The sequence below is a fragment of the Cygnus atratus genome, chromosome 2, assembly GCF_013377495.2.
Source record: "Cygnus atratus isolate AKBS03 ecotype Queensland, Australia chromosome 2, CAtr_DNAZoo_HiC_assembly, whole genome shotgun sequence".
In the NCBI taxonomy this organism is placed as follows: domain Eukaryota; kingdom Metazoa; phylum Chordata; class Aves; order Anseriformes; family Anatidae; genus Cygnus; species Cygnus atratus.
In genome coordinates, this window is record NC_066363.1 from 62213099 (window position 1) to 62232293 (window position 19195).

General features: G+C 39.2%; 1 protein-coding gene across 4 annotated transcripts in view; it reads left to right on the forward strand.

Moving 5' to 3' along the window:
• AVL9 (AVL9 cell migration associated) overlaps positions 1–19195 on the forward strand; it is a 48036-nt gene that overhangs the window by 2338 nt on the left and 26503 nt on the right. For all 4 annotated transcript variants that reach the window (XR_004779599.2, XR_007707783.1, XR_004779598.2 and 1 more), the window contains exons 2-4: positions 14734–14854; positions 17137–17222; positions 19000–19071. Coding sequence is in view for 1 of the 4 variants with exons in the window: in XM_035552361.2 (XP_035408254.1) it covers positions 14734–14854; positions 17137–17222; positions 19000–19071 (279 nt within the window). In the remaining 3 variants the exon portion in view is untranslated. The remainder of the gene's footprint in view (positions 1–14733; positions 14855–17136; positions 17223–18999; positions 19072–19195) is intronic.

Here is a 19195-nt window from a genome sequence, read left to right on the forward strand (position 1 = left end):
ATCAAGTCACTTCCTTGTCATAGACTGTTAAGAGTTGGGAGTCTGTAGGAGGAAGCACGTTTATGCCCACATCTTGTTGGCTGGTTAAAAAAAAAAAAAAACAACATAGGTTGGGGACAAAAGTACATGTGGCTTTTGTTGCTTCTGTTTTTCTTCTGGAGTCTGTATTTCTTTTCTTGTAATATTATGCGGCATTGGCGCAACAGCAAACCCATAAATTGATAACACTGAATTTTACCATGATGCCAGTAAAAAGCTTTTAGAACTAAGTTTTCAGGTGTTGTCAAAAAATGGATGGGAAGATCTTTGAGCCAAAGTCATTTTTTAAAACTATCTCAAGAAATAAATTGGAGAATTTGCAGAGGAAGATAGCAGGGGAAGGGGAAGCTGGCACAGGGGTAAGAACCACAGCAATGTAAAGAAAATTGTTAGGACCACAAACAGCCAAACTTTGTGAAGGAAATCCAACTGCAGCAGTCTTCAGTCACCTAAACATAAAAAGAAGTGGGTGAGGGAGGTCAGTATGCAGAAAGGGAGATTTATTTTTTTGAATCGTGCAGATTACCTTCAAACGAATCCTTTGTCTCCATTTCCAGTAGTAGTAGTGATATCAAGTATTAAAGTAAAGATCGGATGAGGAAGCAAAGACTAAGTGCTGTTGGTTTGAATGAAGGAATCCGATCACTTGTTTCAGAACTTAGGAGGAACTGATCCAAGGAACTGGAGCCCTAAGAGCAAGACTTAAATATATGCTACCTCTGACTTAGCAGATTTGTTACTGAAATACAGAAAGTGTGTCCTAAAAGAAGGGGAGGCAGGGAGCTGCGCAGCTATACCCTGATGAGCTTCATCAGTAGTATGCAAGGCTCTAGAGAATTTGCAGAGGAAAGAATTTAATTAACAGTATGAAAATAAGTGGAATGAGCCCTATGTGGATTCACTAAAGATAGATCATGGCTAGCTGACCCGCATCTTTTATAAGAATTAATGATTGAATGAATTACTTTTCTCTGTAAAAGAAATATAGATGATTTAGTCTCCCTGGAATTTGATAACATATCACACAAAATAAATCATTTTTTTAAGGTGGAGATACTGGAGAATTAGTACAAGAGCTAGAACTTGTGTAAGGATCAGTATGAAGAAGAGGAAGCAGCAACAGATTTGTGTCAGAAGAGGAACTGCTGATGTGAAAGGTGCTTGCAAGTGGTGTTTCTCAAGACCGACTTTGGGGCATCATGAGTGTCCGTGGCAGCACGTACACAGTAAAATCTAACAGTGATGACCAAACTTGAGGAATCGTGCAAGAACTGGATGATGTTGAATGCTGGCATGATAGAAATGGGGTGATACGAAAGCATGCAGAAGGAATGAATAATAACCATGTATGCTTGAGAATTAATGTTAGGAGACTTCAAGAAGAGGAAAGAAAACTGCATATGATCAAGGATAAGCCACAAAAGTGAGATGATTTGGAAGAAAGGTTACAACGATGTAGTTCTGTAATGTATTAATTATTATACATCAATAAATGTATTCTGATGCGTCTTTCAGAAGAATGAATTCTGATTCTGTCACTTCCAGGAATGGATGTGATAGTCCTTGGGCAGTCTGTTTTAGAGAAGGGTGATTTAGAGGAGCCTGGCTGGGTAGGCTGATGGAAAGAGTTTTTGAGGCTGTAGTGTGATGAACGGTTTCAGCCGCCTCTCACCTACCAGCATGTTCTCCCCTTTCCACCTCTCCCAGCTGCAAAGGAGAGGCAGTTCTGTGGTGAACTGAAACGGGGAACTGAGGTGACAAAAAAGTAAGCTTCATTTTGGTAGCTCATTTATGTTCTGTTTGGTTCACTGATCTGTTTAGAGTTTGCATCTGCAGAAGACAGCTACGCTGGCACAAGAGAAGACTAACGTGGGGGCGGAAAAAGTGTCTCTTGAAAGTAGCGGTCTCAGACTTCTTTTTTTGGTTGTCATGTTTGCTAATGATGTTTGAGGTATTCGTTGAACCACCACGTTACACACTGCCATATTCCAAGGGCATGTCAGAAAGTGGAAAAATAAGGAGGAAAAAATAACTGCTTAATCTGAAAGACAGCGTTGGCACAAGAACAAATGGATGAGAACGGTCTGTGGACGCATTATAGACTGGATATGAGAAACTACTAATGGTAAAAAGCAAAGTTAGAAAGCAACTTTCAAATGAGAGTAATTCAGACTGTACTTCGTGAGTTTAAAACAGAGATCATACAGCTATCCTGCCTGTAATAACAGCAACTCAACTTTTTTTTTTTTTCTGAGAAGGCTCCTTTCAGTTCTGTGTTTCCATTTGTGTTCTCTCAACGGTTTTACCAAGAAATGCATGTAGAGTTAGGTGTTTTGACAGGTTTCTTGATCACAGTTGTTTTCATCAGCTGACTCCCCCTCTGACAATGTGTTTGGGAATGAGAGGGATAGAAATACAAATGTGGTGTAAAGCTGGTGTGCATCTAGGTGTATAGCTTAAAAATGAGTATTTTAACTCTGGCATTTTAGATTCTCTGCATGCGATTGCCTGTAATAATGGAAGCAATTAGATTCTGATGCATTCTTAGACAAGTGCTGTTCTGGTTAGCCTTTGATCGTCTGAAGTGTACAACTGTACCTGTTGTTCAATTTAAAGCTAAGTATAAGGAAAGATTAAGCTATACAGCAAATCATTTTATGTGCACTTTGGAAATATATAGGGACATCCTTTTTCTTGCACAGACTTGAAAAAAATCCATATACATTTCTTTACAAAAAGCGAAATTCAAGGGATCAGTCCATTTCTGTGTGCCTTTTGATTCATAGCATGTGTGTGATGATGGTTGTCCTGTGTGCTCTTTTCTGTTAGGCTGTGGGTCCTTTTTCCATGTGAAGTAGCATTATGTAAGGAAAAAGTTAAGACTTGCTGTGCTTATGTTGTTCAGTCTGAAGACAGTTTCCCATGTAGTTGTTAAAAACTTAGAGATGCCGCTCACTGTGAAGATGGCTTTATGCTGTGTGAAAGTAACGTGCTGCTTTTTCAAAGTAAAAAATATATATAGATATATATATTTTAAGGAGTTTTCTCTAGCAAAGTATTGAGTAAGCTTTCAGGGAAGTTGTATGCTTTTGTCTGTTTATGCTAGCAGGTCCCTAACCTGCTTATTTGCTCCTATTAGCTATTGAATTATGTTGTGATAGCAATGAAATACACAAAAAATGCTGTTTGATCTCTCTCTTTGTCAAAGAGACGATGGAGTTATAGCAGTGTGCTTATGGAAGGGGAGGAGAAGCTTGGCTGGAAAGCAGATCCATCTAGTATTTGACATGCTCTCAACCAGCCCATTAAGGAAAGGAATGATAATTTGCTTGAAGCATGCATTGTGATGAGTTTCTTTCCTTTGAACGTACAGGCTGACTTTATGGGAACCTCTGTAAGCGCTTAATTAAATAAAATAGCAGAAATCTTGAAATATGCAGGGATCTTGGGTAGTATTCATTCAATCATGATCTTCATTCATCTGAAGTGAAATGACTAAAACACTTAATAAATAGTCAAAAAAAGTTGCTTTTTTGATACCTGTTTGGTATCAAAGGAGAGGAGTGGCCTAAATAGAAATGAATAGCAAGCATAGCCCTTCATCATATGTAGTTGCTTATCATGTCCATTAATGGAAAACATACTATTTTAATTTGGTAGCAGTGTCTATAAGCTTCTCTTGTACAGGATACAAGTTAATGGAGCCCTGTGGAGGAAAATTTTGCTTGTTTTAAACAAACTCTGGATATCGATTCACTGTGATCCCACAAAAAAGTGCTAACCATAATTATTTCTTTTCTACTTAGATTTTTATGCCTTACAAGGCTCTAACCGAATAGTAGCTAGTTCTTGATTAGATCGGTTTGTTTAGTTTCTCTACTATTTTATCTAAAAAAAATCAGGGGAAAAATGAAATTCTTTAAAGATACAGTAAAAAGAAATAGAATGCTAAAAACATTCATGCAAGTAAATAATTAAATCCAGAGCCAGAAATTGTGAAATCAGTAACTAGGCAAAAAAAAAAAAAGTTTACAGGCATAACATGTCTGATTTTAGATTAAATTCCTAATTTGTCTGCTCAGATCATCATTTTTGCTTCTCTCAGCTCCTCACTGCCTAAAATATATCCTTCCTTTGTGTGAATAATACACTTTCTAGTTATAAGAACACAGAGTTCAGGTTAAAGAAAAAGGCAAATACGTTTGCTTGTCTCAATAGTTTATTCTATGCCATAGTAAGCTAGAATGTCTCAAGAGGATTTACAGAAAAAGCCACACAGACAGAAGTGGTTCCACAGTATTTTGTTGTTGGCTTCATACTGTCTCAGCTATAATAGCTGCACCCCACAATAATGTAATGCTTCTTAGACCTTCCAATAGAGGGTTTGCTGCTAATGTAGACCTGGGAGAAGTACTTTCAGGATATTACATTCCTTACTTAATTGGGAATGCTCTGCATAGTTCTCTGATGAAAAAATTGCTTTTAATGACCTGTGAAATTTGAATGTAAACAGAGGTAAATGTGGGGAAATGAGTTGCATGAGAGAAATTCTTAAAATCGGTCGTTTGGGCATAAACTGATTATAGAAGAGCTAGCCACAGAAACAGTGTAAGCTGTTTCGGATTATCTGTAGCTGGTTGGTGCATTAGTTACTGCAGCAGGTTTCTGGTCCAGATCACTGGCTCTTGGTTAGTTCGTGTAGGGTTGTAAGATGTGGAGGCTTGTGTTCAGGGCTGTTTGTGCTGCTTTTCTGGAGCTGCTGGTACTGAATTTCATGGTAGTTTTCAGGAGCTGAAGTGGTAAGTGGCTATTGATTTCAGAGCAAATAAAGGAGAAGAGTCTTCTTTCAGAATCATATAATGCTTCCTCTAATTACAGGTGAAAGATAAAGAACTTGATTTGCCTTTACACTTGGTTTTTAATTTTTGAAAGCAACAAATAGTGTGAAATTTGTATTTGTCATATGATAGAGGTCTTTTGCAAAAATCTAATCTGAACAGAGATTGACTGGTAGATGCATATTGTGTTGAAAAATGGATGTAGAGGTAGATGATCACTTTGTGTAAGACTGAATGAATCATGAGGTATAATTCTCTACTGAATATCCTGTGTGCTAACGTCCTCAGGCAATTTGAGCTCTCGGTATCTGAGTTTTATTTACATATAGCAAGGCAGAGAGATAAGACTGACAGTGTGGGAAGGCTTAAAATATGATGACTACTCCAAAAAAAAAATAATTTTGAAATAAAGTGAGAACTGGTCCTCTGAAGAGAGGGGAAAAAAATGATTTCAGCAAAGCTGGAAAACCTTACAAGAAGGTTACACAGGAGTTGCTGTTAGCCCATTGACTTGTTCTTGAGGATTACATGGTCCCTTTGCTACTGCACTACCTGATCTGGTATAAGAAACCTGACCTTCCATTTGTGCTATGAGGCTTTGAGGCTGTTACATCTCTGTGAACTCAGGCTCTGACCGTGCCAGTGGTCAGGCCTGTAATCTCACTCATTTATGAAGCAGTGGGACAAAGCCAGGCTTTTCTTCACGCAGTGTCCTGAGCAGTCTGCCGGTCACTTCTGTCCTTGTACAGTGCGTGGACATTGCCTGGGGTATGTTTCAAGGTGCTTGAATATATGGCAAATTGTTCTTTACTTACTTAAACAGTGAAATTTCTGTGTTGGGGGGGATGTGTGCACTTTGCAGGGGAAGTACCATGTGTGTCTTTGACTGAGCAGCATGTTACAGTCACTTTTGTTTGCTTGGTGTCCTTGTTCTGGAGAATAAGTAGGTCAACATTAGCTGCTATTTTCTGTATGGCATTTCAAAATTAGTATCACAGACTTAGCAGTGGACTATCATAAATACAGAAGTGCATATTCTCTTGGAAACCCAAAGTTTGTCTGAAGGACCTTTAAAATGTTTTCGAGTATTTTAACTTTTTCATGTAAACATGATATCTACTTTTTCCTAAGTATTGTGCAACTTGCATGTCTAAGTATGTTTCTTTGTCGACTGTGCTTGAAGATCAATCCTCCTGCCTTGACTGATTGTGTATTCTATTCCTAGCATACAAATAAATCTTAAGATCAATGATGAAACAACTGATACACAATTTTTAGAAAAGGTCCTGAATATGTTTTGATATTTTAGAGGAAGAATGCACTTTAAGAGGTCTTACCTTCTTGAATTATGTATGTTCTCATTCTGTAATTTGAGAGTTTCAAGTACTTTAGCTACAGAAGATAATTCTTGTTGAGATCTGCAGAAATCGGCACATACAGTGGCCTGATCAATCAGTGCACATGGCCTATTTTCATTTGTGCCTGGAGAGCAGCTGAGAGCTAAGGAGATTGTCTTCAATCAGAGTTTTTGCAAGTTATACTTGAATTTGTTTGCAGACTTAGGAGTTGTCTAAGGAATGAGCAAGTTAAGCCTACTGTTTCTATGAACTGCTTGGAGCACTGCCTGTGTTTTCAGGTCTTTGCATCCTCTATTGTAGCACGTTTCCAAGGGGGAAACACTGAAGTCAGTCTTTCAAATAGGTTCCACATACAGCATTTCTGGATGCATCTTTCCCTTCTTTAGGGAAGGGAATGCTTCTAACCTGTCTCGGTTTGTCTGCTGCCTTTCTTCCAAAACTCTGCTTTATTGGAGAATTGCTTCTTTTTTCTTTTTTGATCTCTGCCAACCCAGCAGTTACTGTGCTGTGCCTGATAGATTTGCTTGATGCTGTCTAAACAGTGTAAGTGCAGTGTATGCCCTGTCTTTAAAGTCCTTGTGTCTTTTGTTTGGGGGTGGAGGGGAGTGCAGTAGGCAGATATGATGCAATAGATAGTCTTCTCTAGTGATTAAATAAGAGCCTTTTAGAGGAACAACGGAAAAATATCTGGAAAAGGATCTAGGCTGGAATCTACTCAAAGGGTTTTGTTCCCAGCTCTATTGACAATAACCTGTAAACATGAACACAACTCCTTTGTTTCTGCTCCCTGCTTGTAATAATAATATTTAAACACTTTAACAGAGTGTTATGAGCATGCCGTCTCTTACTGGTGTTAATAGCAATAGAATCAAGTATTAAATTTAGCCTATAAACTTTTGAGCATTAAATGGAAATATATAGATGAGTTTATGTTCAACACGTAGAAATTCTAACAGAAGCTTTTAGCTTTTATTAGAAAGGCTACTCAAATTTGCATGGAATGTTAATCATTTTAAGTACACAATGCATTGGTAAGTACACTGTAATTGGTATCTGATGCTTCACTTCTGTAAACAATACCACAGATTCTAATCTCTTATGTAGCATTAATGGTGGGTTCCACTCTTTGCATGTCTATATAATCCATATATTTAGTATTTTGTGGTGTTCAAGAAAAATTCCCAGGTATGGTGGATTTTTTTTTTGTTTCTTTGCTTAGTTTTTCAAGCTTTAAAGAGGTCTGTGCTTTGATATTCTTGCAATTGTTTCTTTGAAGTCCCATACAGGAAATAAAGCGTTTCATCCAAGGGCTCTATACTGAGTATTTTCTCCATAGTTGCCCTGATGTGAGTTGAGAAGATTCCTAAATACTTCTTGGCATTTATATAACACCTGCCATCGTCATCATCATTAGCTTTCATCTTCTGATCTGTCTGTTCTCTGTACATGTCACGACATCTTAGCAGTTACGTAAATGGCACTCTGCCAGGAATCTTGTCTTCTCTGTGGAGTAAATGAATGAATGCTAAATTGGTAAATGGTGTGTTTCTGTACCTCTGTGGCACCTTATATCTGTTTCACAATGCTTTCAAATAATAGTAGCTTGGCCTCTCGGCACTTTTACAAGGTTGATAGTGTAATTTTTATAATAGTTCCCTGTCCTAATACTGCCGTATTATGTGGTTTGTGTATAATTTTGGTAATCCATCTCACAGTGTGTATGTGGTGCCAAAGTATTATGCCTAGGCAGGCACATTGCTTGTAAAAGCTCTCTCAAAGTTGTGCATACAAAAATTGAAAGAAAGTTATTTGCCTGCTATAACATTCTGGGGAATAGGGTATGGGGCTGCCTGGTTCATCAGGATTCCCTAGAGCAGAGCATGTTCTGTGCTTCATGGTGTTGCAGTGTTTCTGTACCTTCTCAGCCTTGTGCTTGGTAAGGAGCTGAATTTGTCCACACTCAGGTTTAAAACGAATGCTAAAACTCGTAAGTAAGGAGCATGTTAACTAAGAGCTGTTCTGCGCCCATCAGACGTCCTGTGGTAAAGAACCCAAATGCTTGTTGGCTCATACAACAGGGTGATAGCTCACTTGGAAAGCGTGGGTCCAGCAGCGTGTGCCCTATGAATTAGATCCAATGTCTGCTTCTGCACTGAAGAGGACATGTGCTTTGAAGCATGCCGACAGTACTGGTTCCCCCATTTTGCCACTTGGAACCAGGGCATGCAGCAGAGCTGAGGAAGGGATGCACATCTGGGTCTCATGTGATGGGAGGAAGGAATTGCCACCAGCCTGTGGAGCTGGGGACATCCTTTCAGAGTCGATGGGTGCAGCTGGTTGTGTGGGTGGAAAACTGGCTGCTGCTGACCCTGCTATAAACCAGCTGCTGCACTGGGCAGAGGTAGCTGAGGAATACAACTGTGTGTTACCGTTTTGTTTCAGTAAGGGAGCTGCCTTCTCAGGTACCTTGTACCCGTCACCAACAATTTGAAGTTTAACAAGAGCAAGTGCCGGGTTCTGTATCTGGAACGGGGCAAACTTGGATGTGCGTATGGGCCAGAGGAGGGGAGGCTGGAGAGCAACCCTGTGGAAAGGGATCTGGGGGTTTTGGTCAACAGAGAGTTGAATGTGAGCTAGCAGTGTGCCCTGGCAGCCAAAAGGGCCAGCCTTGTCCTGGGGTGCATCAGGCACAGCATTGCTAGTCGTGCATTGCTGCTCAGAGCAGGCTGAGGAGGCGCCTCATGGTGGCCTGCAGCTCCCTCACGAGGGGAGTGGAGGGGCAGGCACTGAGCTCTGCTCTCTGGGGACAGCGACAGGACCTGAGGGAACAGCATGGAGTTGTGACAGGGGAGGGTCAGGCTGGGTGTCAGGGAAAGGTTCTTCACTGAGAAGGTGTTCAGGAACTGGGACAGGCTCCCCAGGGCAGTGGTCAAAGCAGCAAGCCTGTCAGAGTTCAAACCCTGTGAGTGTTGTCCAAATGTTTCTTGATTTTGGGGTGGTCCTATGTGGAGCCAGTTGAGTTGGGCTCAGTGATCCTTATAGGTCCCTTCCAACTCAGGCGATTCTGTCATTTCATGATCATCCTAAAAGGCCATCCTGTATGAATTGTAACTTATTTTCTATAAGACCACAAAGACCTTTCTGGAGGACACAGAGCTCCCTAGAAAGTCCCCTAGGCTGAAATGGCTGCAGTAATATTATGCACCTCTTGGGAGGAGCATGAGTACTAAGGTTTCCATTTTTGTTTTTTCTGTTTATGTTTCAAGAGCCCTATAGTAAAAATTGTACTAACCTAGTTAGTTTTTGAAGCAAACATAGATGGTTTTCTTGTGCACATGTAGCACTACAAATGGTGTCTTGGAGCTTGTATTGCTCTATAGCTTTGTGATGGGGGAACATGAAGAAGTTTTAGGAACTGGAAGGATAGAAAACACAGTGCCCTATCTCTTTCTGATACATTGATTTCCCTTAGCTGTTTCCATGTGTGTGTGTAAAATACTCTTTTCAAATATGTGTATACATAAACATATGAATATGGTGTTAGAGGTCATTATATCTCTGTATTTTAATATTACAGCAGAGGTGGTATTGTTTTACAGGTTGTCTAATCGGCCTGTAGATCTTGATCTGTTGGTTCTGTCATACATATGAGGAAAATTTGTCATTTAAATCTGGCTAAATTGTGATTTAAGTTGTTCTCAATGCTGAAAGACAAACTATGTGCTTAGAGTTTTGTTTGGCTGAATGGTGCAGTTGTTATGGTGACTCAGATAAAATCATTGGTGTACTGGTTTTCTCTGGCTCTGTCTGTGCTAGGACTAAGATATCAGAAAAACTTCCTTCAAAAATCCCAGCTTTCAAATACTGGCTTATTTGAAATGAGGGATCAATTTTCATGTGTCATTTTAATTTGTTGTTTTGTTGTGTGTGGTTGGTTGTTTTTGTCGCTCCTGGTTAGCAGTATCCTCAATATTCAACATCCTTTTACTTTTCTTGTTCTTTTTCTGCTTAAGTGAGATTGAAGAGCTGGTATCCTAGACATGAATTGAAATTATTTATGACTGTAATTAGTGTTTTTGCCAGTCTCCTTCTCTTCATATGAAACAGTTGTTCTACCTGTTGATACAGTACAAGCAATGGAGAGATCATCAAAGCAATTTTTTTCCTAGAATGGAGTAGGTTCACTCACTGTAAATTAAGTTCTGCAACTCAGTAAAAGCATTTTTTTCGTTTAATTTTTGTTTCCTTTTTTCATTTTGTACTGCCATTTAAAATAATTAAGGTTTTTGAAGAGAGCTGAACTTAAATCTTCTCCTTGTTGAACTAATGGAAAAACTTGACAGAATCACCAAATGGTCGAGGTTGGCAGGGACCTCTGAAGATCATCTGGTCCAACTCCCCGCCAAGCAGGATCACCTAGAGCACATTGTGCAGGATGGCATCCAGGCGGGTTTTGAGTATCTCCAGAGAAGGAGACTCCACAACCTCTCTGGGCAACCTGTGCCAGTGCTCACAGTAAAGAATTGCCCTCTCATATTGAGCTGGAACCTCCTGTGCTTCTGTTTGTGCCTGTTGTCTCTCGTCCTGTCGCTGGGCACTACTGAAAAGAGACCGGCTCCATCCTCTCCACACCCTTCCCTCAGATATTTATATGCATTAATGAGGTCTCCCCTCAGTCTTCTCTTTTCCAGGCTAAACAGGTCCAGCTCTTTCAGCCTGTCCTTGTATAACAGGTGCTCCAGTCCCAGGATACCATTGACCTTCTTGGCCACAAGGGCACGTTGCTGACTCACGCAACATGAAAACTTATTAGGGACCATGATTTCCTTATTTGCAGCCTGAAGAGAGATCTTTCAAAATACCTCCTTTGAAGAGGGGAACACGTATTGTGACAGTGAGTAGGAAGGGTTAACTTGTAAATGGAGTAGCTCAAACATGGAACAGCAGACTGACTGGATAGCATGGGAAGTCTGTAGTTTGTAGTGCCTTAGCAGTGTTCTGAGTTATTGCTGGTTAATGTTCACTGAGGATATAACTGATGCTGTAATTGCTAACACTTGACAACACTTTTGCGGAGAGGGAAAACAACCTGACCTGAATATAAAATTCACTGAAAATCAGTGGAGGCTACCTCTCTAATGTATGGGTGTAATAGTAGTAATAACAGTAATAGTAGTGTAATAACATGCAGTTATATTTTGGAAATTCCTCTTTTATCCAAGTCCTTTTTTAACCTCCCCTCTGATTGTGTACTCATAATCTAGTGTAAGACAACATCAATGCATTTGTGCAAAGAAAAACTCATCTTAGTTTCTAAACATAAGAACAGAAATACAATTTTCCTTCCCTGCGCTCATCTATTATTACTGTGAATAATGCAAGATAGCAAATGTCTAGTGAATTTAAAGAGGGGGAACCAAAACAGATTGCCTAGTCCTTTTTTTTTTTCTTATTCCCCAAACAAGAAAAGATTGTGTATTTGCATCCAAACTGTTAGATACAATACAAACTGCATACAAAAGGTTAATTAAGGTAGCAGAATTACAGAAAGATACAGATGTCAATTCCAGAAACTTGATTGTCCTTCAGTTCAGGTTTTTCTTGTATTTTATTTTAGCTTGGTAATCCACAGAAGTTGAAATATTTTGTGTAGTGCAGTTATTTATTTCTCCACTCAGTCATGACACAGTAGACTGTATTGATTTTTGTTCTGAAATCCGTCATTGGCAGTCTGCGTACAGAAGACGACAATTGGAACAGGCAGAAAGCATTGCCATCAAAACCCCTTGACAGGCATAATCAATATTTCCAGCTGTAATGAAGATCCCTGACACTTGGAAGAGTAAGAAATGAGCAGAGATTTGGGTTCATGTTTTATATTGCTTCTTCTGAAGTCTCTGAGGAGTTCAGGTTTTAATACAAATTTTAATTTGAGATGACTTTTTCAATTTACTTGAAGGGATAAAAGCCTGTAAAATCTTCTCAGGCAATCAACGCAAAAAAATTGTGTATGTGTTTGTTCCTATTGAATACGGAGCTTTATTACAAAGACTTTTATTTGCAGGCAAATCTCATAATGCATCTATGTATTGATGCCAACCGGGGAAATCAAGTGCGTGTTTAGGCATATACCTGTAGGTAGATTTAGGTAGAGTTCTGTTGTTTTAATTAAATGAAAAATGAGCTCATCTGTCTTTAGTCCATGAGGGGAGGAAAGAACTGTGAGAAAGGTCCCTTCTGTGGTCATGTCCCACCCCCATCATAGTTGTTCTTAGGTTTAAAGTGGAAGATGTGAGGAAAAATAATTGTTTTGGTTTTTGTGTAGTCGCTTTAGCTACAAATTCTGTATCAAGCAGTTTACAGGCACAGCCTGAGAAAGAATTTTAGTGCAGTTTCAGTTGTTCAAAAATTCAGAAGTGATAAAACTGAATTGTGTGATTTTAATGCAAAAAAAATCCTAACCTGAGCTGATGCGGTTCTGTAAATTGAGCCGTAGAAGTCAAGCAAGATGTCTAGATGATAAGGAACAGTTAGGGTGATTTTCATCTGAATTAATTCAGTCATCTGCAAGTTAGACTTCTAAGTCTGAGCCATCTCTCTTTGGAGATGATGGAAGGAAACAGATCAGATGAATCACCCTCTGCAGGTGTCTGTTTTCTTTGTGTGGAGTGCTTAGGAAAGCTGGCTCAGAGTTCTTGCTTTTTGATATGTAGTTAGATGACATGAATCTCACCTGCAGTGACTACTTGCGAAAAAGTTTGACTTAACAGCTTTAAAATGAAACCACTGGGAACTCTGAAGCTGGTAGAAAGAAGTACACCAGGGGACTGGATACCATCTTTGCTGTTGGATTGTCCTTTTTCTTCTTACAGCTGTCTGCCTCTGTTTCTTGCACCCTCTCAGCCACTGCAGCAAGAAGCAGTGCTTCTGCAAGCTGTTAAACTACACAAATGGGATCCCTTCTTAGGAAGGAGGGTACTCTCTATGTGGGTCCTTTTGGGGAGGGGGAGTAATAGTATGTCATATAAACCAGATCTATCGTAACATCTCTGTATAAAATAGACAATTTAAAGGTGCTTAAGTGATCTTAATTATGCTTTGTCTGAGTCTTGTGATCCTCTCTCACCTATACACACGTTAATATAGAAATCTCTACATTAAAATGCAGAAGAAGCAGGCTGATGTAAAACAAGGTTATTGCTGGTCTCATTAATGCCTGTTCAGTTTGTTGAGTTTGGAACTGTCAGAGCCTGCAGAAATCCCTGCTGCTGGGAGTATCCGATAGCACCTGAGGTGCTGACAGCATACTGCTAGCTAGAACAAAGGGGAGAAAGTTTTTCAGCTAATTTCATACTGTCAAAAGAACACGGGAGCCAGTTGGCAATGATTGTAGAAAGAGTGTCACCGTGTGGTAAGGTGAAAAATTTCACTTTTCTTGATTTGTTTCCCATTTCTTCAGTACCCGCATCTTATACAGTATTCATAAATCATAAAAAGAAATTATCATCCAATGTTAACATTTTGAGTGCTTGTCTTGCCATACTTTTTATTTCCTATGAGTTACAAATTTCCATTTATGCATTCTAGAGCTGACTATTTTTTAGCCAAATGTCTTCCAAGAAGAGTTGTATCCTGCATCAGTTTCTTCTGACGATAAATTTGTGCCCCGATTTGTGTTCAGTGATTTAAGAAATGTATGTCTGGAAAAAAAGACTTGTTGAAAGTGGCTAGAAACCCAGAAGCTTACCCGTAGGGAAAGAAAATGAAAGGATGATACTGAAGATGCTGATTTTCAGGATCTGTGGCAGACAAATGTTGTAGTGCAAGGAATAGAGAATTACTGAGAAAAAGAGGTGAAAGGTAGACAAATGAAAGGTGAAATTGAAAGTCAGGATTTCTTGGAAAGAAAAAAGAGGCACTTGTAGTAAATGCATAGAACTTGCTGCATGATTACAGTCAAGGGCATAAAAATATTTAAAAGCAGTGTTTTGCTGTTAGTATAGTTTTTGAGGTTAATTCAGTATCCACTAGAGTAAAACACAGGCTTGCATGTGGTAGAGCATTGCCTAGCCATGAGCACTTGGGGCGGCGAGAAGCCAGATCTGATCTCGGGACGTGTGCGCCCCAGCAATGACCTCTGCTGGTACCGCAGGTGCAGCCGTGTGCTGCTGGCTGTGTGCAGAGGGGAGAAGGTAGGCAGCTGCTGGGGTGACGCCTTCTACTTGAACATCTGCTCTGTATTTCTCATGAGGAAAAGGTACTGGGCTGGATAGAGAGCTGTGGGAGCCAAATCTGCCCTAAGCCTGTCAGTTAGACTGCACATGAGTCAGTCCAAGGGTGCTTGGAAGGAAGAGAGGAGGAATACTAGTAGGAAGAAAAACTGTTTCATGCCATTTCTAAAGAGAAAAAATGCCAGGCTGAATTACAGAGGCTTGCTTGTTTGGTAACAATAATCTGTTCTCTATTTGCTTCCTATTTTGGTTGGTTTGTTTGTTTAGGTTGAATTCTCCTACCCTCCTCTAATGCCTGGAGAAGGGCACGACAGCCACGGCTTACCAGAGGAATGGAAGTACTTGCCATTTCTTGCCTTGCCAGATGGCGCTCACAACTACCAGGAAGGTAAGAAATTTGAGAGGAAGTTGCATGTGCTAAGGCCTCCTACCTGCTTCTACTGCAGGCAAATAAAAATCCAAATATCTGAACAGTTCATCAACTATTCTTTTTGCTATTAGATTTCTTCCACTACTTGTTTAGGCTGCAAAATAATTGATAAATATGATCAATTTTTCACTTTAAATTCTGAAGAAACATAAAATTGTATCTTCTACATCAATAAATCAGATGTCAAAAAATCAGTTTAAAGGTTACATATCAGTTGTGTGTAGTCCTAACACAAAACAAGGCTACCAGCTTTCCTTAAAGAAGCTACCTGAGTCAGGAATTAGCTCTTGAGTAAAACCTAATCCAGTTTTGAGCTAAGGGAAGATGGAAATTCTGAAATTCTGCTTTCTAATGTATCTACTCATTATTTATTTTCTTATTTCCGTTAACATTCAGTGATTCTTAGAAGGACCTACAAGCTATTCAATGTCTGTAGCAAGGCATATTTTGAAAACCATCAAATATAAAGTGTAGGATCTTCAGTGTATTCGTCAGCAGAATAGAAAGATAAAACTTTTTTTTCACCATGTAGTTACCAGCGAGGTCACTGCAGGAGGTTTTTTTTTTCTTTTTTCAGTTTTATTGCATTATTTGTTTATTATTGCATGTATTTGTTTATTTGACAGCAGTTAGTTCATCACTTTGACACTTATTTGCTTGTTGTTTTCATATGTTTTGTGCACAGCAGCAAACAAGGAAGTCACTTAAAACAGCAAAATAACAGACCCTTTAATGTTACTTTTAATATTTTTTTTCAACCTGATGTAGTTAGCTTTCTAATCCTCCAGCTTCCAGAGGCCTTTGAAAGCAGAGGAAGTCATATCAAAAGAATCCCCTTCCCAGCAGCAATAAGAGTACCTCTGACTCTGCACCGGGTCATGATTTTTGTTCTTTTTCTGCATTGCTAAATATGTAATGAGCAGGAGGCTATGTTCAAAACCAGGAAAATTGTATGTAACCTCACTTACCTGTTCCCTCTTTGCTCATCACCATCCAAGCTCAACTTTGGCCAGTTTCATTGTTGCACTAAAAGTTTATCAATGTGTGGGTTTTGGTAAGGAGAAGAAAAACAGACATGGCAACAAAATGGTTGTAAAGCCTGGTGTTTTGTAGGCAAGGATGCACATGAACGTGAAATTGGTAAATCTGATTCAGATAAAGTTCCAGTAAACATAATTGTTAATAACTGTCTCTTTCATTCTGAGTTTTCAACTAACTCCCACTGGCAGTTACATTTTTGCAATGAGCATGGCGTGGTGCAAGAAATGTATTAAAGTCTTACTAAAACCCCATGTGATCTCCATAATGGCATTATACTTATTCAAGGGAACATTTTTTCATATATAACCCTTCTTTCCATTGGACTCAATGCATGTGTGATCGTTTATTCTGCATTTACTACAGACTGAGTAAAATGTTTTTATTTTCCTTCAAAAAAGATTTCATTCTACATTTTGAAAGGCAAACAATCATAATGTGTATTTTTATTTAATTATGACTTAGCAACATTTTTTTGGCACTAGCAGCAAGTGTGTGTATATGTGTGTGTGTGTATGTATCTCAAGCTGTAACCCTCACTTGTGCCATATTTTACCAGGATTTTTTTTTTGTTCATGTCACACTTGCACAGGGGAAACAATTTTGTGTGAGGCTAGAGTTCACAAATCATTTTTGCTATCATAGTGGTGCTGTACATGAATATCTACCTTGGCAGGGGTAGGGGTGTCAGCAGCTCTAATCTTTCAGCTGTATATGTCCTCCTTAATTGCCGTGAAGGTAGAAAAAAAAAATCAGCTTCCTGATGTCATCGCACGCCTGCTGTACCAGCCAGTCCCACCGGTTCTGTGGGTCTTGTCTTACAGTGCCCTGCCTTTGCTCGTCCATACCGAATTGGAAAAGTAGCATACCTGTTGGTTTCAGTGGTGCATCTGTGCTGTTAATAGCTGCTTCAGAACATTTGTCAGTGGGCTGATAAAGGAGCTTAGGCTAAAGGTGAGGCTGTTGTCAGAATATCCATGTTGGCACAGCTGGAGCTTCTTACACAAATTATTGTGCTATCAGGAAACTCTAATTTGGGTGTAGGCATAGCTTTATAGATGACTTCCTTTTTTTCAAATCTCAGAAAATGCATGTGCCAGTATATTCAGCAATAAATAACCCTTTTATAAATAAGTGATGCTGAGAACAAAGATAATGAGCACTTGTTAGTGACTTATGAAGCATTCTTTTCTTTTTCATAGATACCGTGTTTTTCCATTTACCACCAAGATGTGGGGATCAAACTACAGTATATGGTGTCTCTTGCTATAGGCAGATTGAAGCAAAGGTAACTTTCCAATCTGTGAATAATACTACTGAAGTAATAGACTTGAACTAACGATTCTGAAATTCAATGGCTCTCATTAACACCAAGATTCAAACTACATGATCAGCTTACTTTTTATCTGTGAAAATTTACTCAGTAGGTAGCTACAGAACTTGAGAACTATTTATTTCCCTCATGTTAGCGGGCATGTATTGTGATCTTTTGAAATGTCCAAGACAATTGACCAATATGTTTTGGTTCTTGAGAGAACCAGGTATCAGTCCCAAGTAGCAAAATGAAGCTGGCAGTCTGTCAGGCTGTCAAGACCAGTTGCCGGGAAGTAAGACTCTTGGGTGGAAGCAGTTTAAATTTCTCCACTGTGTGACTGCGAAGAGTTTTGGAGTATTTATTGGGTTCTGGCCATGCAAATGTAGTGATGTTTCTCTTCACCTATCTCCTTTGCCAAAAGTATGCTTGCAGACTGGACCAGAATCTTGCCATTCATTTTATGCAGCTATGTAGCTGCTTAACTGATACTGAACTTTTAGCAGGAAGCTGGAAAAACTGGGAAGAGAGCTACAGTGTATGTCTGATCACACTTTGGGGAAAGATGTGTTTGATCTACTGGAGTGTACCCAAATTTTCAAAAGTAGCAGCAGTAGTATTACCTATGTAATTACAATTGTGTTACTACAGATTTTTTTTAAAACAACAACAAAACCACTCCTTTTCCAGTGAAATGCTAAGAAGCTGGAATGCTGTGTGGCTTTGAGCTCTGAAAGTGTATTGCATTCAGAAGATGCAAATTTTGTACTCTTTGTCTCAAGTGCACCTTGATTACATTTGAAGTTTCTCTTTATGCTATAGGAGACGTTTTCCATGTGCAGATTTTAGTTTTGTTTCTTTTGACCATAATCCATGTTGATTTTAGTTCACTCACTATCTTTACAGCCAGTCCTCACTGTATTCTGTGATTGAAGTCTTGCTCTATTTAACTATACAACTATTTTAACTTGGCTTTTTTGTGTTCTTGATTCCAGTTTATACTGTTTGCTAACCAATTTAGATAAAATAGATGTTTAAATTGAACTCTTTGGAACAAGTAGAATATAAAATAATGTGTGTTTCATATAACAACTCCAGCACTCTTCCCATCTGGCTTTTTGATGTGTGGGCTGCAGTCCGCACACTTGCTGTTTTGTGCAATTGAGTGAATCACTTGGCTGTATTTCTGCCCTCACCCTTTATAGTTGTGCTGTTGAGTAGTAGGACCATTTGGTCTGGTTGAGAATGGAGTTTGTTCTACCTCTTTTATTTTATGGATGGCTCAAAGAAAATTACTGAGTGTAAAGCAAACTGCTCCCAGGCCTGACTTACAGACTTTTCAGCCTGATCCATTTTCACTGATAATATTAGAGAAGAGTAAGTGGTGTGTTGTGGCTTCTTCTTTTCTGTTACATAACCTTGAGTTTAAAATGCCATTGCCTTTTCCAGGGCTACTGCTGGGCTATTCCAGGGCTGTTTATTTAGTGTCTTTTAAGCAGTCCTCTGCCTGTCATCACAGCTGTGTTTGCATCTGTGCTGTGCACAGTGGGATGAGATCACAACTCTGACAAGTCAGTGCTTTGACCATTTGTATTAGGTAAAGACACTGTTACATCATTCAGATATTCCACCTCTGAAGGCAGTCAGTTTTAGGATTTTGTTTAAAAAAGGGGCTATATGGCAACTAGACCTGTAAAAGAGTTGTTCTTGAAGTTGTGTGGGGTAATAGTACTGTAATACTTCTATTTCTTAGGCATTAAAAGTACGGCAAGCAGACATCACCCGAGAAACAGTGCAGAAAAGTGTCTGTGTTCTCAGTCAGCTGGTAAGAATATTTGTTTAACTCTCAAAACACTTCTAAATACCATAGTAAAATCATTTGGTTCCCATATTCTTGTTTGGAACTTCCAGCTCTAAACATACAATTTTTTAAATCATTGCAGAGGATA